Source organism: Doryrhamphus excisus, chromosome 22, assembly GCF_030265055.1.
Source record: "Doryrhamphus excisus isolate RoL2022-K1 chromosome 22, RoL_Dexc_1.0, whole genome shotgun sequence".
Classification (NCBI taxonomy): domain Eukaryota; kingdom Metazoa; phylum Chordata; class Actinopteri; order Syngnathiformes; family Syngnathidae; genus Doryrhamphus; species Doryrhamphus excisus.
Window position 1 is genome coordinate 13,068,700 of NC_080487.1, and position 22,666 is coordinate 13,091,365.

Sequence of the window (22,666 nt, forward strand, 5' to 3'; positions counted from 1 at the left end):
ACAAACACAGCATAAATATTTTAGCATGGAAATCTATTCATGTTCTATTGCTTATATATATTTTTAGTTTTGTAAAAAAAAAGGCTAAAAAAAGTTCTACTATAGATTAAAGGGAAAAGTTTTATGTTTTTGTTATGTTTTATGTTATGTGATGTGTGTCAATGTTTCACCATTTTTGCTTCATTTGCCCCATTTTAAAGTAAAATGTAAAATTAAAAAACCTAGAATGTGCTGCGGGCAAATATATAACCAATTGTGGCCCCCCCACCCATGCCCTATGAAAACCCATACATGCACACTGGTGGTACCTGTGGATTGGTGGTCCCTGGGGGTTCCAACTACCTTCCTGGTCGGGTCTGTTCAGGGGTTCTGGAGAGGCATTGTGGTTTTTCTTCTGATCAACTGGATCCTTGAGGAACTGATGACTCGAGGAATCCTGCGGGGAGTATTCCGGCCCGTATTTTGTTCCCAGTGAGGTCTGGACTCCACCAGGGTTGCCTTTTGTTGATTCTGTTCACTTTTATGGACATGGTTTGTAGGCACAGTCAAGGGGAATTGCACCGGATCTTTATGCTTGCCCCCGCAGGTGGTGGGTCCGTGGGGAGATCCCATGTGGCTTCTCCAGGCCAGAAGGCTTGACCACCAGGCGCTCGCCTGCAAGACCCTCCTCTCCCGGGCCATGACTGTTCTTCATAAGGGTCTTCTGAATCACTCTCGGTCTGGCTCGTCACCTATAGGACCTGTTCGCTTTGGGGGACCCTACCAGGGGGACAAAGCCCCTGGTAGGGTTGCATGTTTTATAAACTTTCAATTTTCCATCACGGATTTAGAGCTACAAGCTTAAATATAGAACATACTGTTTCTATACACTAAAGCAGCTTGAACAATACAAACGCTTATGTAACTACTTTTTTCTTCCACCCCACAGGGAAAACCCATCTGACTCACGAGAAGAAGAAAAAAAAAAAAACTATTTGGAATGCAAATTCCCTCACATGTTCCCGCGCCATGTAACTCCAAAGTGGGTGTCAACCAAGCCATTAAAACGGTAAATCTCACGCTGCCATCTTTAAGAGGTGAAAGAGACACTGGAGTATATTGTGCTGTCAAATCAAAAAAAAAAAAAAAAAAAAAAACAGGACGGGCAGGTTTGACTCTACTGGGTGTCAAAAATGAAAGGATGAACAACCGCAAGCTTGAGCAGGTTAATTTTTCTTTCTTTGCTTTGCCGCGTCATCATTTATTGTGTTGCTTATGATGTGCTTAATTGCACATATGGGGGTAAGTAAAGCAGGATTATGCCCCCCATGCGGTTCCTGTGGCGTCACCAGACGATACACAAGGTTGGTTCTACAAAAACGAGATGAAATTGCAATATTACTTTTAAGAAAAGTACAATTACATATATACATAATATACATTCATTCATTTCTTTTCTACCGCTGATCCTCACGAGGGTCGCGGGGGTGCTGGAACCTATCCCAGCTGTCTTGGTACACCCTGGATTGGTGGCCGGCCAATCACAGGGCACATATAAACAAACAACCATTCACACTCACATTCATACCTATGGACAATTTGGAGTCGCTAATTAACCTAGCATGTTTTTGGAATGTGGGAGGAAACCGGAGTACCCGAAAAAAAAACACATGCACGGGGAGAACATGCAAACTCCACACAGAGATGGTGGAATTGAACTCGGGTCTCCTAGCTGTGTGGCCTTCACGCTAACTATCCAGTTGTGTTATGTCTCTAAAGCAAAAATAATACAAATAAAGATATCTCCCCATTCAAGTTACTTATGAACTATTTATATCCGAGGGCCATATCACCCCAAACGTCTCCCAAATATTAACATCAAATATTCAGCACCACCCTTTTCCTTTTTGATAATGGATGAGAGCTAGTGAAGGGGAGCTGAGTGGAGTCACTGGTCTCCCCCGCCCCAATAGAGAAGATTTAAGGACATCCATGCGTCCAATATGGACACTATTTATAGCCTCGAGGACTGCACTTGCTGTCCTCAACCATTTCATCCAAAGGCCCCCCCTGAGAACACACACACACACACACACACACACACACACGGATCCCTTATGTAAGGCACATTAATCGCACCTTGAAGCAGAATGGAGAGCAGCATGGGCATACTCACGCATTTGAATACTTTAAATAAAAACACTGGAAGATATGACGTAAAGCGTGGTTTCATTTTAATTGAAATGACTAACAGGTTTTTTTTTTTTTTGCATGTTGAAATGATTTGGAGATATTATACATTCAGTCAACTTATAAGCTCATAATACTTTATGAGCACAGGGCCCTCTAGTGGCAGAAACGGGTATGCACCGGATAAGGCCACTGATTAGATAGTACATTGACTACAACAAGGGGTGTCCAAAGTGCAGTTCTTGGGCCCCTGCATGTTGTAAAAATAAAATGTAATGTTTATTAATGAGATATTACACTAATCTGCTTTTGAGATGAGATGAGCGTACATTCATTTATATTGGATTGTTTTTCTATGAGGATGGAATGGAGGCTGTACTTATAAACAGTGGTTAGTTTGCATAGTTTACAGGCAGGAATATATCTCAGGTTAGTAAACAAACATTAACTTTACATATTGTTCATGCCGCAAAAAGTCCTAAAATGATTTACCCCACATAATTATTCAATTTTATATAATTATTTGTATATATTGTATATTAAACACTTTTGTTTTTCAGTTGGCAGTGGAGACAGGGAATTAACTGGCTTCATCAGAAAAGTATAAAGTACAACAAAATACACACTATGAATCAAGTAAGAGATCCATACCTGTATCACCTCATGTAGCGGGTGCGAGGCGTTTATGTGAAGGCGCTAGATGCGATCGATGCTAATGTTTGCTAGTAAGAAAACCACAAAGGCACTTTTATGAAGTGTTCTTTTGGTTGAAGTAAAGTATGAGTTGTTGTGATACACGTATTCAGGTTAGCACTTGCTGCACAGCCGATGTGTATTACCCATACATTTATGAGGTATCCTTCTGATTAAGTACAATGTGAGAGTCTCTGATATATGTTTATTGAGGTTTTTGTTTGCTAAATTCTAAGTAAGTAAAGTAGTTATGTTGTTTAGGCGGTAGTTATCTGAATAACTTAATATGTAATGTTAATAAATGCCCGTTGTTCTTTGTTTTATTGTTATTAGTAGATGAATGGTCTGTTCTTGGTGTCTGATTTTATCAAATAATTTTTGACTTCTATTGCTTTGCAAATTATGCTTTTTTTTGCTTCTTCATTGAACATTTGTGGCTTGTGTGACTTAAATTAGTCCAGAAAATACAGTACACGCATGAAGTATCATTTTGATGAAGTAACATGTAGGCTGAGAGACCATGCCCTGGGAGTATTTTGTTGGTTTACTTGATCCAATCAGTGTTTTGCTTTAAGCTATTTTATTTGTTTTGAGCCTTTTTAAGCTGTGTTTTATGGTTCCCCTTTCATATCATTTTATAAATTTAAAAAAAAATGGAGTTGTGGATACCAGCATTTTGTTCATGTTCTGGTAAAACAAGAATTTTGGCTTTGTTTGGCTTGAAAATAAGATATGAAAATAAAAATATTTCCCATTTTAGTTTTGTAAAAGTAGCTCTCATTTACACTTACACTATCATGTATCAGTATTGGTATCAGTAGCATAAAACCCTGACCGGAGCATCCCTATTTTTATGTATATAAAGGTAACATTTTAGGTCTAAAATCTATATGTTTTAGCTTAAGAGTTAATATGGGGACACAGTGTTAGACATTCATTGATTACACAGTGTTAAAGGATATTAGTTTGCATAAAATGTCTGGCATGGCACACGTTATCTTCATATTTGGTAATCGTGTCATCTATGTGTGGAGTATAGGCTATTTGGCAAGCATTGGCTACAACAAAGAAGCAAAATCAACGACGAGTAAATGTGAGTGAGCGTGAATAAAACACACATATTGTAGGTAGTCTACATGCCCCCGGAGGTGAGGACTTTCTACACATACGTAGAGTGGACACGTATTTATGTCCATTTTAGTCGTTACCGCCACAAAGCTTCAACAGCAGCTTCTTGTAGTCCCCAGAAGTGTCGCCCTAACAAAGTCAAGTTAATGGTACATATATAATACAAATGAACAGAGAGAGGAAGGTGGGGGGGGGGGCTTTGTGGTACTTACAGAGATGTGAGTGTACAGCGACTTCCCGTACGTCTTCACGTACACTTGTCTGATGTCCAGCATGTCCATCTCGGAGCGGGACACCATGATGCGGATTAAGGTCCTGTCCTTGGTCCCGGCGCCCTGTTGATATATTAATGATGACGTGAGACATCACCTCACAGAAACAAACACAACGGCGGGAAGTGACCTTCACTTCAGTACCTGCATGGCCTTGTGGAGGCGCTCTGCAAAGTAGGCGGGGGTGTTCTTGATGCATTTCACTAGGGACAAAACACTACTTAGTGTACTACAATATAGAAAGTATGATTATTATTATTATTATTATTCAGGGGTTGGATACGTACCGACAGCCACCATGCCCGACTCCACATTACCAGACATTTCCCTGCAGATGCTCTTCTCGATGTCCCTACCGCACATCTGCTGGTACTCCTGGAACACTAATAACACCCACAATCATAAACGGCAAGTACTCTTGTACCGAGACGAGTGAGCAAGGAAAAGGAACGCTCACCTGCCCGCAGGTGAGGCTTGCTGCGAGCGCAGAGGATGGCATTGAACTGAGACTCATCTGTGCCCACTTTGTTCTCTCCGGCGGCATACAGTTTCTGTGATAATAACGCCGACGTTAGAACAGGAAGTAGAGGCAACGCATGAAGAAACGAGCGTCTTGCACATCGGCACCTGAGCGTCCTGTTTGGCGAGGGATATGTCAACGGTTTCCCTTTCGTCGCGATTGCCCTGCAACAAACAGATGCAAACAGGGACATTTGGAATAGAATATTTGATGCATATATATTTTTTAATTTTAGGCTGCAACCTTGTTGGTTGTTTTAAGATGCAGCAACCACACTACAACACGTCCTTGATATAAATGTCGATTAATTCAGTTGTGAGCGCTCTTAAAAAGAAGCTACCTGGCAGAGGGAAACCAGTAGCCGGCGGAAATGACCGGAGGTATCACTGTTGATGGCATCTTCCAGGGTTTTCCCGTACTCTGGAAACAAGGCACAGCATTTTAAAAAGAAAAGTTTTGGGGGAAATTTTGCCCATCACCCACATAAACACACCTATCTTTTCTGTGCATTCTAAAAGATACAAAAACAGCTAAAAAAAAAGAGGCAGCAAACAGCTAAAGCGTTCTGAAGAAGTCTCCATGACTTTTGGTTTAGACTCTATGAGCCACCAAGCTATATGTACTAGATGTTTCCCAAAATAGTAAGCATAATAACTAACCAGATTTGTAAATAGAAGCAATTTCACGAATCTCTGCATTGGAGCGAGATGAGAGGATCTCAATGAGACAAGCCTCATCTGTTCCTGCACCCTGAAAAAATAAATAAATACAACAATCCATGGTAAACGTGTATTATTGTTAGAACGTCTGAAAAGAAAAAAAGCCCAAATGACTGGCAACCTTGATGGCTTCTCTGAGCTCAAACGCATCAAAGCGTGCAGGACTCATCACCATCGCAAGAACCAGCTTCTCAAAGTTTCCAGTCAGCTCCGATTTCAGATCGTGGACTAAATCCTGAGAGGAGGAAAAACAAAAATCAGCAAGGTCCGGTTATACAAGGAAATGTGTGCTTGTGAAGAATCTCTGTCCCCCCATGAAATCCACAAGTCAACCCCCCCCCCTCCCAGTGGAAACGTTTGATCACCAACCTTCCCATAAGTTGTCTTGTAGGCTGCTACCATGGGAACCCTCTGCTTGTTGGTGCGGCTGCCCAGAAGCTCAATGATGGCGTTTTCATCAGTGCCTGAGCGATATGTCAATTATGCTTTTTTTAAAAAAAAAAAAACAAAAGACGACACATTTTTGTCACACAATTACATTAATGTACTCACCGAATCCTTTCATGGCTTTCCGAAGAACCTCCACATCCCTTAGAGGGTCAGCCCCGGGGAAGTCTTTTATAGAACCCCTATAGCCTTTCTGTTGATCACAACACATTTAAATGGAAGCTTCCAAAACATGCTTGTTAGGTTAAAGGGGAGCTATTGAGAAATAATTACATATATATATAAATATATAATGACAAAAATATGTATAATAGTGTATTATCTGTACATAAATTGATCTTACAGGTATGGCTGGGGCCTGAGGGTTGGATGGAACCCCGCTTCCATACCCAGGCATCGGGGGGTTGGTGCCAGGGCCTCCACTGGGGTAGTTAGGCATGGGTTGCTGGCCTGGTGCGGCGCCCCCTGGGTATCCCTGTGGAGCCCCTCCTGGCTGCAAAAAGAGAACAGCTGTGAACGCTTTAAATAGAAGACAACAGGGCTGGTGAGGATAATGTGATTTAGCCTGTCCATATGGACAGTAAGGGGCGGGGCAAAAAGGAATTTACGTACCGCACCAAAGCCCCCTGGTGCTGCCCCCCAGCCACCACCTATAAAAAAACAAAGCATTGATAAGAAAAAGCTTAATGTGTTGATTTTATGAATGACTTGCAATCTCACCTGCTTGAGGCATGGATGGATATCCTCCTGCTCCAGGCTGTGGTTGGTATCCTCCAGCCTGAGGTGGGAAGCCTCCAGTGGGAGGAGGGTAGCCACCGCCTGCCTGGGGAGGGTAGCCACCTGCCTGGGGTGGGTACCCCCCAGCTTGGGGCGGGTAGCCACCTGCCTGGGGTGGGTACCCCCCGGCTTGGGGCGGGTATCCTCCGGCTTGGGGCGGGTATCCCCCGGCCTGGGGTGGGTATCCCCCGGCCTGGGGCGGGTAACCTCCAGCTTGGGGCGGGTAACCTCCAGCTTGGGGCGGGTAGCCACCTGACTGTGGAGGGTAACCTGGATAGCTCATCTCCACAACCTTAGGGTGACAAAAGTAGTAGTTAGCTCTTCAAATGTCACATAAACAGGAAGATTAACTTCCTCTGTTTGGTTCCCCAAAGGTCAGGATTCGCTACAGTAGTTACGATTGTTAGCTAACATTATCCTGCACAGTGAACGCGACGAGAACGCTAACAAAAGACCCTAAATATTTACAGAGCACTCATTAAAGCTTCTCTTTCTCACTGGATGGTTTTTTGTTGACATAACACAACGGGCGCAACCGACTCTTCCCATAGTGATTACTATTTATTTTTTTGCTGACCACCAGAGTATATACAGAAAGCAGTATTTATGTAGCTGCAATTGTGTTTTAACGCATGTTTAAAAACAAATTACTCCCAATGTACATATTACATATATTTGACATTATAAGTTGATTATTGATTTAAAGCACTAATTTTCCTTTTTATTTAATTTTATTAAGTGTAGCAATGTTAGGAAACCTCTCCAAATTGTTTATTAATTTATTATTAACTCTAATACCGACAAAATTACAAAGTGGGGTTCTGCAGTAGTCCGGAAGTCTTTGGGAAAGCTTGGGAGTGTGACCAATCACAGCGGAGTGGGCGTGCCTGTAGGCGGGCCGTGGGTGGAAAATATTAAAACAGACCGTTTTGGAAGTGCAAGCTAGAAAAGGTGCAGATTCTGAAAGATTTAGAAAGCTTTTGTGTGGGTTATCGTGTGTAGCTGTTCTATAGGACTCCACAACTTATTACGAAGGGGCCGAAAAGTGAGCCTAAGGTCGCCTTTAAGTGTACTGGAACCGAGCATCACTACACAAGCAAAGCTATTAATTCCGACGTTAAAGGATACAATGTTGTGTTAAAATAAATAATAAAAATACTAATGGTGTACAAAATCGTCTGAATATTGTTATAGTCGCCACTTTATCTCAAATAGTAGTTACTAGGCCTGATGTCTAACGTTACATAACTTCCCTCGAGGGAGTTCATCATGTCTTCATCCTGAAGGCTAATAGCAGTTAGCTAGCTAGCTAGCTAGAGCGATCGAAAGCCAACCAACTGTTTCCCTAAAGTTAAAAATTAAAGAGCGGCAGTCGCTTTATTACTGTTGTGAAACGTTCTTCTTGTGTTATAGAATGGAGAAAAAAAACACCCGAAAGGATTAATCCCACGGGGAAGTGCCAAGCGAACATATCGAGGAAACAGACGGAACATCAACGACGAGTAATAATAATGGATGCCGTCGTGTTATAGTGTTAAAATAATAGTTAATGTTATGCTGTGATGAAACGGCAGTAAGAAAGGTTCTTACTTGTTAGAGGGTGCTGTCGGCTGCAGGAAGAGGTCTCAACAGTCGGCAAGCCGAGGTGAATGGAAGAGGGTGTGTCCTTTCGAGCCAGCATAAGTAAGTTAATAAACTTTGCGCCCTCTTTGGGTAGTCTCCATTGTTGACTCTGGACACACTGAGTCAGCTGTCATGGGGTGCCGTAAAGGGGAAAAAGTTAGACAATTCCAAGGGGGCTCCAGTGAATAAGTCAATAAGTTTGCTCTCTGGTTATGATTTTAATAAATATGTATTTATATATATATATAGTCAAAGGATTAAAATTAAATCTTGAATTTGGTAGTAACAGTTAAATATCCACATTGACCAAAAATGTAACTTCCATATTAACTGACCACCCCCCGCCCATAGCTACATGAAATGGTTTGGTCCACTCCTGCCTTCAGCGTGGTTCATAGCAAGGAGAGTAAACAATGGGAGAACCTACTAAGCATCCCCTTCCTTATTGTGTATTATGTCCTGGGTGGGTTTGGCAGCCATGATAATGAGAATCTAGAACATTTGAATTGAAAACATGCAATCAGCAGACTTCTCAACTAGATTTGTCATTTTTTTTAAAGTTCCAGCCAAAACAAACATAGGTATGTGTGATTAAAATGTTGTCAATTTATAACACTGGTTGTTGTATATTGGACAGGATATAAAGTGTATATTGTATGGGACTCCCACACAATAACACTAGTTAATATGAGCTAGCAAACAACGGATGTCATTGGGACACACCTATTTTGCCTATAACAATGTTGCATGGTTTGACGTCCATGCTGTGATCATGCATGAACACGTACACTGATGATAACATGTAATAGTTGCAGTATCTTGCAGTAATTTGAAGATTTAAAGCACTACCGAAACTTATTTTCTTGGCGTATTGATACACATATTTATGCTAGTTCCGTCAACAACAACAACAACAGCATAGATACGGCGACGGCACTTACGATGTCCGCTCTCATTGGGATGGCTGTGTCTTCCAGCACACGACCTGTGCTCCAGTCCTTAGGTAAAAAAAAAATCTTGTTGAGTCTTTGCAGCGAAATGGAGAGCTAGGTATCCACTCTGAATGACACTGAGAAGAGCGATTGTCGACATTAGTTAGTCAGCGAGATATAGTTTCCCATGCTAGCTGCTACAATAATATTGCTGTGCTTGGTTAATATACAAGTTGGTTATGTAAACGGAACACAAAATAGGTATCTCCCATGCCGTTCTTTGCTAGCTAGCTTATATTAGAATGCACAGAAAAGGAAAATAAATATGTCTCACATAACGATTGTGATAATTCCCCAAAAAGTGAATGTTTCTCTTTAACTTCACTCCATTTTAAGCAAGATTTAATCAGGTAAATGTTGTTGGCAGATTTAAAAGTTAACATACTATATAAGTAAGTTTTTTTTTTGAATTTTACAATTAAAATTACTGTAAAAGAGACTGTAAAAAAATTTTCTCCACAGAAACCAAGCTGTCTTTGTCTATTTTACTTCCAAAGCTTTGAAAGAAAGAAAAAAGGTCCTTCAACATCTGTCCAAAAGTGCTGAGGTGGGGGGGGGGGGGGGGGGGGGCAAACAGGCATGTACTGTATAATATAATCACTGTGGGACGATATGGGATTGAGAAAGGTGATTTCTCCCCCCCACCCCCCATGGGGCCCAGAATTCCTGGTGGCGGCCCTGGCTGTCTCAATACAAGAGCAGTACTAACATAAAAAGTTGAGTCAGTTAACCTAACATGGATGTTTTTGGAATGGGGGAGTAAACCGTAGTACCCGTACTGGGAGGGGTCTCCGCGTTAGCTACAGGAATATATCTATATATCTACCTCCCAGGATGCTTTACGGTGGGCTAAACAACGCCAAAAACACAGGCGTCAAAACGTGCCTCACGATGTCCCAAGCGGGTCAGGAACCCGATACTGAAACAAGAATCAAAGAGATACCAGGATACAGGGTAGCATACCAGATGGTAAATGTTGAAGAGGACCACTAAGAAGGATTTTCTCTTGAAAGGGGAGGTGGAGTAGAAACCAGGAAACAAGCCGACATAGCAAAAAACTCTTCAAAATCAAAACCTTGTTGACTTACATGGTGATGGACTCAAGAGTGTCCAAGCAAGAAGTTCATCCGGAATTCATCCACTGCGAGGAATGGCTGAATTTTTTTTCCCCGTTTCCATTTCCCAAGCTATAAAGATGTGTTTTTCTCAACACACCAGGAATAAACGTCCTTTCCAAGCCTGAATAAAATGCTATTTTTCCCTCCAGGCTCGCCCCAAAGGCCAAGGCCTGACGCCCTATCAGGGAAAGAAGAGATGTTTTGGCGAATACAAATGCCCGAAATGCAAAAGGAAGTGGATGAGCGGCAACTCTTGGGCCGACATGGGGCAAGAGTGCATCAAGTGCCACATCAACGTCTACCCTGACAAGCAGGTAAACGGGTCCTGTTGTTACGGTATGAACCAGCACAGGCTAAACATTAAATATGAATTAATTTCTTCCAGCGTCCTCTGGAGAATCCCGATGATTTGGACGTGTGCGACGAGCGCAAAGAGCATCCGCAGCACTTGTGTGAAAAATGCAAACTTCTGGGCCGCTACTGCCGCCAAGACAAAAAACAGGCCTGAAAATATAAATATTGGAGTGTTAAAGCATTGAAAACATACCTGTCAGTTTGGGAATCTTCTGGGAAATAATCTGGGATCTGGGACTCCCCGCTTCCAATGCACTGCATCATTGTCCTCAAAGGTTACTGTGCTCAAGCGAACAATGAAGAAAGCCTTTCTGTTAAAATACAGTACATTTACAGGAAACATGTGGGGACATTGCCCCTTAATGGTGGGTCCATAAAGGGTCTCAAAATCCTCACTAAGAATAAAATTGTTAGCCCTAAAAAATAGTAACTGTGACTCAACATGTGTAACATATTGACCAGGATTTAATGTTTGTATATAAAGTACCAGGAATAACTTTAAGTGATTATGAAGTATTCTGAGTAAACTATGCAAGAAAGATTAGCAGTATCAATGAGTGCCTTATAAACTCGATGCTAGATGGTACGTGCAAAGATTTTTTTTACAGTTTTGCGGTAATGTTTTTTGTTTTTTCGTGGTGAAAATTCGCAAACATTTGACTCCTAGATTCGGTAAAATCAAACTCTAAACTGTATGGAGTCGAATTTTGTAGTAAAAAATGTATATAATGTAAAACGTTGTCGCTGTGAAAAATATGACTTTATTATTTTGTTTACAAATAAATGCCTCTTTTTTTTAATGAAGACAATGGCTCATGTATATTAAGTGAAATTTACAAATAAATGCCTCTTTTTTTTTTCAATGAAGACAATGGCTCACATTTCTCATCACGACATTCAAGTGTATTCAGGCTCTGTCCACACGGGAACGCTTAAAATAATTCGCTTTTTCAGGGTACCAACAACGCCGTTTCCATGTGGACGAGTGGCTTAAACGATGAAATACGTTCCCGTTTTAACCCGAAAACATTTCCGTGTGCGTAGCCCCTCAGTTGTTTCCTGACGTAATGAATAACAGCAGACTAGACAGGAGGTGGTGGGGGTGTGTGGGAGGGGGTTTGGGGGGACGGGAATTTTTCTACTTGAGCTCGCCGCAGTCGGTGATGGTGATCTTCTTGGAGGTGCGTCCCGAGCGCGAGCCGAAAGACTCCACTTTTTTCACCACGTCCATTCCGTTTTTGACGCTGCCGAAGACCACGTGTTTGCCGTCCAGCCTGGGTGCGAACGGGAGCTCGTTAGGAAAGCCAATGACTGTTAGCATACTGTAAATTTACACAACAAAGAAATTATCGCATTTACTACTAGCATATATAATGTTGCTGAAGTGAGAAACAATGCAAAATTCTGTAAATGCTCTAATTATAGTCCATTTTTTAAAACTTTAATTATGATTTAGAGTGCACGAGAAAGCAGCCGTCCACTGCAAGCATTGCTCACAACAAAATATGCGAAATATGCTTCAGGAATTGCATAAAATCGAAATCATGTGAATGAGAAGATTCTTGTAGGTGGTGTGTCATACTGAAATGAGAGCTACAGTGCCACCATGTGGCGAGACGGAGTAATAACTTGCCGGATTCAGCTGTGAATTGTTTAATTTTGGATGGCAATAAAGTTATTTTTTCAAGTTTCATCAATACACATTTCAGCACGTACCATTCTGTCTTAGCGGTGCAGATGAAGAACTGGGATCCATTAGTGTTGGGTCCGGCATTAGCCATGGAAAGGATACCTGCAAGAAGAAAAAAAAAACATGCTTGACTCAATGCTGCCGCTCAGTGGTGAAAAGGAGCAAAACAAGCCGTGTTTGACCTAGAGGTCAATCTTCTACTTACCCGGTCCAGTGTGCTTCAACTTGAAGTTTTCATCCGGAAACTTCCATCCGTAAATGGACTTCCCGCCTGTTCCATTGTGGTTTGTGAAATCGCCACCCTGTAAAAATAACAAAATTTAAAAAAAAAAAAAGGCCAAAGAAAAAGACAGTCAAGTGTCACAACTCACCTGGCACATAAACTGAGGAATAACTCTGTGGAAAATGGATCCCTTGAATCCAAATCCTTGCTCCCCGGTGCACAGAGCCCGGAAGTTTTCTGTCAGAAGGCCGAAAACACACAACTCTGATTCTTGGAATCTTGTGCAAGACTCCAAGGAATACTCCCATCTTAACATGAAATAGTGACACAAATGTTTACCGTTATATATTCATGTAATATTATCTTTGTCATACATTGCCTCTGGGGGAGGAACACATTTAAAAGAAAAAAATGACGGTGTAATATTTTTTATCAAAAATATTTAATAAAGTAATACATATAAACTCTAAAAAAAAATAACAGACAACATTTAAAAAATTATACGAGTCGTAAATTTACGGTTTACCGAGATTCCTGTAAATGATATTTACATCACATGCTAACTCGTAGCCTCAAGCTAACAATACAGTTAGGAAAGGACCTGCTTACCTGCAGTTTTTGGCACAACTTCCGCGTTAAGCTAGCCAAATAAAAATCACAAAAATGAATGAATAAAAGCGCACAAGTGTGACAAACACGCATTAAAAGTTAATATATGTTTCGTAATGTTTGTGCTGTCAGCCCCCCTCCCTCCTACCTCAAAGGTTACCCTGCCGAGTGGTTCGTTATCTGCCGAAATGTCGAAGAAAACCGTCGGGTTGTTGTTAGCAACAGCCGGGCCGCTGCTATACATGCGAGCAGCGGTGAACGCCAGCGAACACAACTTCACACGATGAGATAAAAGCAGCATTTTCTTGTTTTGAACTATCGAACTATGTCACACAGGCTCTTTACGTCATTCAACCCGCAAGCCAAAGTCAAACACACTTGCACGCTGTGGCGGGGAGAACCAGGAAGTGTTTATCCCCAAACCGGAAGTAAATACCGGTTGCCGAAAGCACGTGAGTATTGTATTATAGATACGGGAACGCGCTTATTGAAACATCGCGAGATCATACTGTGGCGGGGAAAACCAGGAAGTGTTTATCCTCAAACCGGAAGTAAATACAGGTTGCCGAAAGCACGTGAGTATTGTATTATAGATACGGGAACGCGCTTACTGAAACATCGCGAGATCATACTAGTCAAAAACAATATGGCGATTATAGCAACAATTTTTTGACACTTTTGTTTTGGACATTTATGGTTATTCACGTATTTAGCATGCTAGCAGTGCTAGCCGTTTTTAACTGTGGAATATAAATACAAAAAGACGAGCAAGAGAGGTATCCAGGTATATTTTGAATACATATTTATTAGATAAATATTAGGGTGTCACATGGTTTAACGTCATACAATTGTGCAAGACTAAAAAAAACCACACAATTAGTTCCTTTGTCTTTTTTGCAGTAGTTGAGTATGGAATGAGTGTACATACAATGTACAAACAGAGACATCAGTCAATGATATATATATATTTTAAAAAATGTATTTTTGCGTGGAAGCTTTTTTTTTTTTTTAAAGTTTTGTATGCAAGTGATGGAACACCAACTAGCAATTTCCAGTAGAGGGGTTTGCAAGCTTTTTTTTTTTTTTTTTGAATAATTTTTTATTATTAATCTGAGGAAACAATGCACATTCCCAGGGAACATGAATACATTTCTGTCCACATGTCTCTATATTCATTTACATACAGTATTTACACACATCCTTAGGACACGTGACCACCTCGCTTTTTTGCCCGTTACATTATTATTTCACTCACTTTTGTATGTTTTATTCCAACGAGAGGCTTTTCATGTGATTGTGCAACTACAGATTGAGGGTGCTGCCCAAATACATCAAAAGTGGCTCCCCTTGAATGCAAAAACATTGTTGTATAATAATAAAAAAATGAAAATAATGTGGCAGTGTATTGTCACTGATTTAAACATGTCAGTGTGTTGAACTGGAACGCTTATAATTATTAGCGTCATGCTACAGTGAGAGACATTGGATTTCTAGCCTTACAGATTATTTATAGTAAAAAGAAAATTAAAAACGGTATAAAATAAATTACAAAAAAGAGGGATTAAAATTTTTTGTGTTTTTTAAAAAAAAGCCCGATTAAAAAAAAAAACTATAAACAATAGACTTTTGTGATATATCTTAAAAAACAAACAATTATGATATTCACATTACACTCAAAGACAGCTCAATTAATAACACTTAAAGAAAAGAAAAAAAAATAATAGAAAAAAATACATGATAACGATTTAAAAAAAAAACATGGAAATAACTTAGGACAAGTGGGCTGGTCATGTGACGTGTACACAAAGGCGGCGGCAGCGGTGGAGGTCAGTTTTGGGGAACAGGAACGCGGTGATGCGAGGAAATTATATAAAAATATTCACAATGATATATTTACAGTACAATAGCATTTCTTAGAAAATAATACATTTGCATATTGGAACAGCATTATCATTAAAGAGGAAAGGAAATGTGGCACCGATACTGCGTTTCATGATGAACTGTCAAATAGGACCTTCACACACACATACACACACACACACTCATACACACACAGTCTTCATTTTTCCAACTTTGGTGAGCCATTCCCCAAAATAAATGGTGTAATGAGGCAGCAAACGCAGCAGAACAAACAAAAAAAATCCAGTAAATTGATATGTGCATTTCTATCCCTTCTATATTAGTGTTGTGAAATTAAAACAAACGCTTAGCTTCCAAATGTACTGATTGGCACACTTTTGCACATCATTTAAGAGGAGGAGAGATACAGTTTTGCACAAAATAATAAAAAAAAGTAGCAGGAAACATAAGATAGAAACGAGGGATTTTGGCATTTGATTCACTGACTTTGAATTATGAGGCAAATTAATCTTGTTTAAAAAAAAAAAATTAATATTTTTCAATGGCAGAAAAATAAAATAATGCATTTTCTTCATTCGCTGAAAGGTCCAAATTATTGATACTATGACACAAACTTTACATAGCAACATTGGTGTCCAATTTGCGACACAAGGGCCATTTATGGTGTGCAAAAAAATTTTTTTAGGACCCTTATGTTGAATTAAAAATAATATTTATGTTTTTTTCCATGGTCTGTTTCAATTCTAAAAATAAAATCAAATAAAAATAAACATGACGGCTAGCAAAAAAAAAAATTGCTACAACACGCAAAAGTAGGCTAAAAAAAATAGCTGCTTTAGAATATTCAAGTTAGTATATTCTGCCATTTAAAAAATAATATTTAACTTTTAAACCAGTTGTTTTTTTTGCAAGAATCGTTTTCCCAAATATTTGTTTTGATTAATGGATTAATTAACAGATTAATCCATTGCTATGCCCATCTCTGTTAGTGACTCATGACTACATAGAAACATATAAAACTGATCGGACTTCACAAAAAAAAAAAATGACAGTCAAAAGGAACAAAATCAAAAATTAATTAATCTTCATTAATTTTTTGTGTTGTATTGATCTCGTGTTAAATGATGTGTGGCGGCCTTTACCAACGGAGGAATTTTATGCCTGGATAAAAATGCTACAAGTGTGGAGTTTAAAAAAACGAGGGATTTTAGCTGCACACTTCCAAAGGACCCCCCCGACGTGCCTTTTAGGACTTTTGCCCCCCCCCCTAAATAAAACTGTACAAGAAGGAAGAAGAGAAGTGGGAGTGCATCTTTGTGTTCGTCAAGTATGGAGAGCGGCATCGGGGGGCGCAAAAAAAAACAAAAAAAAACACGCCCCCCCCCAGGCACACGCCTCAGTTGTTTTCAAACAGAGACAGGAGGTCGTCGTTGCTGTTGCTGGGGAGGTCTGGGGGGTCCAGGTAGGACAGGAGCTCGTCCGGGTTGGCCAGCTCTGGAAGAAGCTGAGAGGGGACACGGAATGTGGAACATTTGAAACATTAAACATTCCCGTAAAGTGAAGAAAAGAATGTCGGAAACTCACGTCTAAAGAAGGTTCCGGCATGTCCGAGCCGGCTTGGCTGTCCAAACTGGAGGGGTTAAAGGTCAGGTCGCCGTGGGGATGACTATTTGGGCCAGATTGCTGCTGTTGTTGCTGCTGCTGCTGTTGTTGTTGTTGCTGTTGTTGAGGAGGGGGCGGAGCTTGTCGGGTGGGTGGCGGTGGTCCGCTGTGGTGTAGCTGCTGCCCCGATTGGGTCCCCGGGTGGGGGGAACCATGTAAGCTGTGCTGCAGGGGACCTTGTGACTGCTCGTTGCTGGAAGAGTGAGGTATCTGCGAGGAAATGAAGCGGATGTTTGAAATACGGATTGTATTGAATGCATCACCTGGGAAAGGAATTGCATCCAAGAGGAGACTGAGGGCAGCAGGTGGACCACCACCCGGGTCTACCAATCCAACGGTACTGTTCCCGACTTCCACGCAATGTTGAAGAGACGTGTCAGTCATCCAGAGGTTTAAGGAATTCCGAGGAAAACTTCATCCATGTCCACCTCCGGAGCTTTGCCGGTGAGGAGCATTTTGACTACCCCACCACGGTGATGGTGTCCTGGGTATGTCAATGGGATTGGGAAGGGGTTCAAAGTATTCCTTCCATCATCCCACTACATCCTCAATGGAAGTCAGCAGGCCCCCGTCCCCACTGTAAACAGTGTGGAAAAGGGGGCACTGCGTCCCCTTTCTGAGGACTCCATATTCAGTCTGGCCTGTCACCTAGCACCCGTTTGCCTGGGGAGACCCCACCAAGGGGTCACATGACCCCAGACGACATAGCTCCGAGGGTCACTCGGGCTCAAACTAACAAACAGGAAGTGAGAAACTCACCGAGTCGGCCATGTTATGCGAAAGAGGCTTGTCCTGCGACATCAGGCTGTTGGGCATGTCGGGCGGGTGGGACAGCTGGGGGCCGTGCATGAAGTCGTTCATCGACGTCCCGGCCGGCGTGCTGTGAGGGAAGTCGAAGTTGCCGTGGCCTTGGTAGCTGTTGCCTAGGAGACGAGAAATAAACAACAACAATTAACTCCAAGATCTCTTAGATTGGTTGTTTTTGAATGGTGACCGAGTGTTTACACCACAACTCGAGTTCGATTCCACCCTCGGCCATCTCTGTGTGGAGTTTGTTCTACCCCGTGCATGCGTGGGTTTTCTCCGGGTACTCCGGTTTCCTCCCACATTCCAAAAACATTCCATATTGTCCATAGGTATGAATGTGAGTGTGAATGGTTGTTTGTCTATATGTGCCCTGTGATTGGCTGGCCACCAGTCCAGGGTGGACCCCGCCTCTCGAACCGAAGACAGCTGGGATAGGCTCCAGCACCCCTGCAACCGTCATGAGGATAAGCGGTAGAAAATGAATGAATGAAAATCTGTTTTTTTTAAACATTACTAGAGACCTCCAGACATGAAATAGCACCCCTATAGTCACTTTTACACTTGTATTACCGAGTATAGTAATAAAATAAGACAAATGACTTGTTTGAAGTTAAGAGTTTTAGCTTGGCGTGGGTTAATACCCTTGGTAGGTATTATTGTGTAGGTTCCCTCCCACATTCCAAAAACATGCTAGGCTAATTAGCGACTCTTAATTGTCCATAGGTATGAATGTGAGTGTGAATGGTTGTTTGTCTATATGTGCCCTGTGATTGGCTGGCCACCAGTCCAGGGTGTACCCCGCCTCTCGCCCTGAAGTCAGCTGGGATAGGCTCCAGCACCCCCGCAATGGTGAATGTTTCACATAAGGATTGTGGATGATGGACAGAATAAAAAAAATAGCATTTTTTTTCTTTAAAATCTCTCCTGAAGACAGCTGGGATAGGCTCCAGCATGCCCGCGACCCTCCCGAGCCCACTAGGGTTCACTGTTGGCTTGCATCAATACTGGGTTGCCTACAGTGGATAAATGATGGAATTTTGTCTTTTTTCCATCTGCAGTGCTTCCTTGAGCCACCAGTCTCACCTGAAGACAGCTGGGATAGGCTCCAGCACCCCCTGCATCCAATAGAAAATGAATAAATGAATGAACTGCGACCCACCTTGACCGCCGTATTCGCTGTTGTTGCCCCCCTGCTGAGACGAGTACGGCGAGGGTCCGGGGCCGAGCTGGGCGATCATCTCCATGACGTTGGGCATGATCATCTGACTGGGGCTCATGGTCTTAAACCTCTTGGCCAGAGGACCGTCGGGGTCCTCCTTGATGTGGATCTCAGACTTGATGGCCACCGGCCGCCAGCTGCACGTGGGGTCGATTGTCACCTCCTCAAACTCTGAGCTGGAGAAGAACAGAAATGGTGATTTTATTCGTGATATGGATGCATGATGGATGAACACTTGGGGTGTTTTTATTGGGGGGGGGGGTCCACGACATGTGATTGATCGATTGATCTTTTCACACCCCCGTGTGGCGACTTACTTTTGTATGGCGTTCAAGATGCCCCACATGTACTGGTCCACCTCCAGACCTTCCAACAAGGCTGTTTTACTGCCAAGAGAAATAACGTTCAAAGTGCGGTCGGTTCGGTTAAACTTGCCGCCATTTTAAACGTAAACGTACTTGCATACGGGGCACCGCCATGTGCCTCGCTCGCAGTTCAGTTGTAGATACGACTCCAAATCGAAACACTGCCGGGGGGGGACGACAAACGAATAGAAAACGCGCGTCATGGAAACGTTATTTTATTTTATTAATAAACGTTCTCAAACGATGGTTCACCTGAACGTGCTTGCAGTCGTGTCCTCTCGCGGGTAGCTGTATTCGCCGGAAGGTGATGGGACATTTGAGGGACACCTTGATGGCCGTCTGCTCCACGCCGTCCTCGCCGTTGAGGGCGGCGCCGCCGCCGCCCGAGGACGCTGCGACGCTGCTGAAGTTCCTCTTGACTTTAGAGATGTGATAAAACCAGTTAACCCTTGTATTATGTTGCGGGTCAATTTGACCCGTTTCAGTTAAGGTTAACAAGGTTAACTAGCATGATTTGTTAACCCTTGTATTATGTTGCGGGTCAATTTGACCCGTTTCAGTTAAGGTTAACAAGGTTAACTAGCATGATTTGTTAACCCTTGTATTATGTTGCGGGTCAATTTGACCCGTTTCAGTTAAGGTTAACAAGGTTAACTAGCATGATTTGTTAACCCTTGTATTATGTTGCGGGTCAATTTGACCCGTTTCAGTTAAGGTTAACAAGGTTAACTAGCATGATTTGTTAACAAATCATGCTAGCATCATGGTAGTTAACCCTTGCATTATGTTACGGGTCAATTTGACCTGTTTCAGTTTTTGTGTTAATGACCCTAGATGAGGAAAAGTCACAAAATTTCATGAAGAAAAAGAAAGGATAACCAGTACTTTGGTCAACACAAAAACTGAAACGGGTCTAATTGACCCGTAACATAATACAAGGGTTAACAAATCATGCTAGTTAACCTTGTATTATGTTACGGATCAATTTGACCCGTTTCAGTTTTTGTGTTAATGACCCTAGATGAGGAAAAGTCACAAAATTTCATGAAGAAAAAGAAAGGATAACCAGTACTTTGGTCAACACAAAAACTGAAACGGGTCTAATTGACCCGTAACATAATACAAGGGTTAACAAATCATGCTAGTTAACCTTGTATTATGTTACAGATCAATTTGACCCGTTTCAGTTTAACTGAAACGGGTCTAATTGACCCGTAACATAATACAAGGGTTAACAAATCATGCTAGTTAACCTTGTATTATGTTACAGATCAATTTGACCCGTTTCAGTTTTTGTGTTCATGACCCTAGATGAGGAAAAGTCACAAAATTTCATGAAGAAAAAGAAAGGATAACCAGTACTTTGGTCAACACAAAAACTGAAACGGGTCTAATTGACCCGTAACATAATACAAGGGTTAACAAATCATGCTAGTTAACCTTGTATTATGTTACGGATCAATTTGACCCGTTTCAGTTTTTGTGTTAATGACCCTAGATGAGGAAAAGTCACAAAATTTCATGAAGAAAAAGAAAGGATAACCAGTACTTTGGTCAACACAAAAACTGAAACGGGTCTAATTGACCCGTAACATAATACAAGGGTTAACAAATCATGCTAGTTAACCTTGTATTATGTTACAGATCAATTTGACCCGTTTCAGTTTAACTGAAACGGGTCTAATTGACCCGTAACATAATACAAGGGTTAACAAATCATGCTAGTTAACCTTGTATTATGTTACAGATCAATTTGACCCGTTTCAGTTTTTGTGTTCATGACCCTAGATGAGGAAAAGTCACAAAATTTCATGAAGAAAAAGAAAGGATAACCAGTACTTTGGTCAACACAAAAACTGAAACGGGTCAAATTGACCCGTAACATAATACAAGGGTTAAAACCAGCTTGGAGTATTAGCATGGATGCTACTATGTGTACATACGCGGTGTATACCTTTGGTGATGCAATGCTCGGCGGGTAGGAGTCTTTTCTTCAGTAGACCCTGAAGAACAGATCGGACCGACGGTCTGTGGACCAGCTGCAGCACGAATAAGTGCGACTGCAGGACGAAGAATCACGATGAGGCGAAAAAAAAAAAACAAAAAACGCGTCCGGACATGAAACATTCGATGGAAGAGTCGTCCTTACGCAGCAGCAGGCGGTGACGGTGATCTGGATCGTGTTCCTGCCCGGCTGGCAGACGTGCTTCAGGTGCAGAGGCTTGTGGGACGTCTTGTTGTCCCCCCGCTCGATGGTGAGGGGCGTGGCATTGACGCTCACCTGCACCGACGCCGGCCAGTTGGTGTTCATTTGGCGGTCCTCGTGGTGGTAGCACTTGAACTGCAGCTCCAGGTCCGACCTGGACAGGGAGACGGGAGTGTTGGTTTTGGTCTCGACTCGGGTCCTTCACTGTCTTGGTGTTGTCCTCAATGTGCCCGAATCTTAGTCTTGATCTACCTTGGTCTTGGTCTCGACTCTATCTATCATTGCCTCTGTTTTGGTCTTGGCATTATCTAGCACTGCCTTGGTCTTGGTCTAGATCTTCCTTGGTCTTGTACTCAACTCAATTAACCATTACCTTGATCCTGGTCTAGATCTTCCTTGGTCTTGTACTCAACTCAATGAACCATTTCCATGATCCTGGTCTAGATCTTCCTTGGTCTTGTACTCAACTCGGTCTCCCATTACCTTGGTCCTGGTCTAGATCTTCCTTGGTCTTGTACTAATGGTCTAGATCTTTCCTGGTCTTGTACTCAACTAGGTCTACCATTACCTTGATCCTGGTCTAGATCATCCTTGGTCTTGTACTCAACTCAGTCTCCCATTACCTTGATCCTGGTCTAGATCTTCCCTGGTCTTGTACTCAACTTGGTCTCCCATTACCTTGATCCTGGTCTAGATCTTCCTTGGTCTTGTACTCAACTTGGTCTTGTACTCAACTCGGTCTCCCATTACCTTGGTCCTGGTCTAGATCTTCCTTGGCCTTGTACTCAACTCAGTCAACCATTACTTTGATCCTGGTCTAGATCTTCCCTGGTCTTGTACTCAACTCGGTCTACCATTGCCTTGATCCTGGTCTAGATCTTCCTTGGTCTTGTACTCAACCCGGTCTCCCATTACCTTGATCCTGGTCTAGATCTACCTTGGTCTTGTACTCAACTCAATGAACCATTACTTTGATCCTGGTCTAGAACTTCCTTGGTCTTGTAGTCAACTCAGTCAACCATTACTTTGATCGTGGTCTAGAACTTCCTTGGTCTTGTACTCAACTCGGTCAACCATTACCTTGATCCTGGTCTAGATCTTCCTTGGTCTTGTACTCAACCCGGTCTCCCATTACCTTGATCCTGGTCTAGATCTTCCTTGGTCTTGTACTCAACTCTATCATTGCTCTATCTTGGTATGACCAGGTCTACCA

The 22,666-nt window shown here is 42.0% G+C and overlaps 4 protein-coding genes across 8 annotated transcripts in view; 1 reads left to right on the plus strand and 3 right to left on the minus strand.

Moving 5' to 3' along the window:
- Nucleotides 1-2,196: 2,196 nt before the first annotated feature.
- anxa11b (annexin A11b) lies at nt 2,197-11,152 on the minus strand. The gene is made up of 17 exons (XM_058062321.1): nt 11,006-11,152; nt 9,290-9,417; nt 8,316-8,475; nt 6,669-7,017; nt 6,561-6,598; nt 6,292-6,441; nt 6,054-6,141; nt 5,871-5,965; nt 5,623-5,736; nt 5,442-5,532; nt 5,123-5,202; nt 4,890-4,946; nt 4,720-4,813; nt 4,550-4,645; nt 4,407-4,465; nt 4,203-4,325; nt 2,197-4,119 (listed from the first exon to the last, which is right to left on the minus strand). Exons 4-17 carry the CDS (start codon nt 7,006-7,008, stop codon nt 4,060-4,062), a joined length of 1,485 nt encoding a protein of 494 aa, XP_057918304.1. The 5' UTR covers nt 7,009-7,017; nt 8,316-8,475; nt 9,290-9,417; nt 11,006-11,152; the 3' UTR covers nt 2,197-4,059.
- Nucleotides 10,232-11,397, plus strand: LOC131110023 (zinc finger CCHC domain-containing protein 24-like). The gene is made up of 3 exons (XM_058062664.1): nt 10,232-10,309; nt 10,608-10,772; nt 10,844-11,397. Exons 1-3 carry the CDS (start codon nt 10,232-10,234, stop codon nt 10,964-10,966), a joined length of 366 nt encoding a protein of 121 aa, XP_057918647.1. The 3' UTR covers nt 10,967-11,397.
- A 185-nt stretch (nt 11,398-11,582) lies between these two features.
- ppifb (peptidylprolyl isomerase Fb) lies at nt 11,583-13,747 on the minus strand. Its single transcript, XM_058062331.1, has 6 exons — nt 13,483-13,747; nt 13,335-13,365; nt 12,874-12,962; nt 12,708-12,804; nt 12,529-12,604; nt 11,583-12,086 (listed from the first exon to the last, which is right to left on the minus strand). Exons 1-6 carry the CDS (start codon nt 13,633-13,635, stop codon nt 11,951-11,953), a joined length of 582 nt encoding a protein of 193 aa, XP_057918314.1. The 5' UTR covers nt 13,636-13,747; the 3' UTR covers nt 11,583-11,950.
- Nucleotides 13,748-14,126: 379 nt separating this feature from the next.
- LOC131109868 (zinc finger MIZ domain-containing protein 1-like) overlaps nt 14,127-22,666 on the minus strand; it is a 128,878-nt gene continuing 120,338 nt past the window's right edge. For 3 of the 5 annotated variants that reach the window (XM_058062316.1, XM_058062319.1, XM_058062317.1), the window contains 9 exons: nt 21,397-21,607; nt 21,202-21,307; nt 19,500-19,666; nt 19,341-19,408; nt 19,200-19,268; nt 18,823-19,058; nt 17,616-17,779; nt 16,779-17,066; nt 14,129-16,698 (listed from right to left, as the gene is read on the minus strand). In XM_058062316.1, coding sequence (XP_057918299.1) covers nt 16,591-16,698; nt 16,779-17,066; nt 17,616-17,779; nt 18,823-19,058; nt 19,200-19,268; nt 19,341-19,408; nt 19,500-19,666; nt 21,202-21,307; nt 21,397-21,607 — 1,417 coding nt within the window. In that variant the 3' untranslated portion in view covers nt 14,129-16,590. Of the gene's footprint in view, nt 16,699-16,778; nt 17,067-17,615; nt 17,780-18,822; nt 19,059-19,199; nt 19,269-19,340; nt 19,409-19,499; nt 19,667-21,201; nt 21,308-21,396; nt 21,608-22,666 lie in introns of all 5 variants that reach the window. The other 2 variants (XM_058062314.1, XM_058062315.1) reach the window with 2 other exon arrangements.

Excerpts from the sequence above, each read along its gene's own strand:
- ppifb (XM_058062331.1), bottom strand. The coding sequence starts at position 13,635 with ATGCTGCTTTTATCTCATCGTGTGAAGTTGTGTTCGCTGGCGTTCACC. Across the intron at positions 12,805-12,873 it reads TTCCTCAGTTTATGTGCCAG|GGTGGCGATTTCACAAACCA; the intron begins GTGAGTTGTGAC and ends TTATTTTTACAG. Across the intron at positions 12,087-12,528 it reads TGCACCGCTAAGACAGAATG|GCTGGACGGCAAACACGTGG; the intron begins GTACGTGCTGAA and ends GTTCGCACCCAG.
- LOC131110023 (XM_058062664.1), top strand. The coding sequence starts at position 10,232 with ATGTCCCAAGCGGGTCAGGAACCCGATACTGAAACAAGAATCAAAGAG. Across the intron at positions 10,310-10,607 it reads ACAGGGTAGCATACCAGATG|GCTCGCCCCAAAGGCCAAGG; the intron begins GTAAATGTTGAA and ends TTTTCCCTCCAG. Across the intron at positions 10,773-10,843 it reads ACGTCTACCCTGACAAGCAG|CGTCCTCTGGAGAATCCCGA; the intron begins GTAAACGGGTCC and ends AATTTCTTCCAG.
- anxa11b (XM_058062321.1), bottom strand. The coding sequence starts at position 7,008 with ATGAGCTATCCAGGTTACCCTCCACAGTCAGGTGGCTACCCGCCCCAA. Across the intron at positions 6,442-6,560 it reads CACCAGGGGGCTTTGGTGCG|CCAGGAGGGGCTCCACAGGG; the intron begins GTACGTAAATTC and ends CTCTTTTTGCAG. Across the intron at positions 4,466-4,549 it reads GTCGGGCATGGTGGCTGTCG|TGAAATGCATCAAGAACACC; the intron begins GTACGTATCCAA and ends TTTTGTCCCTAG.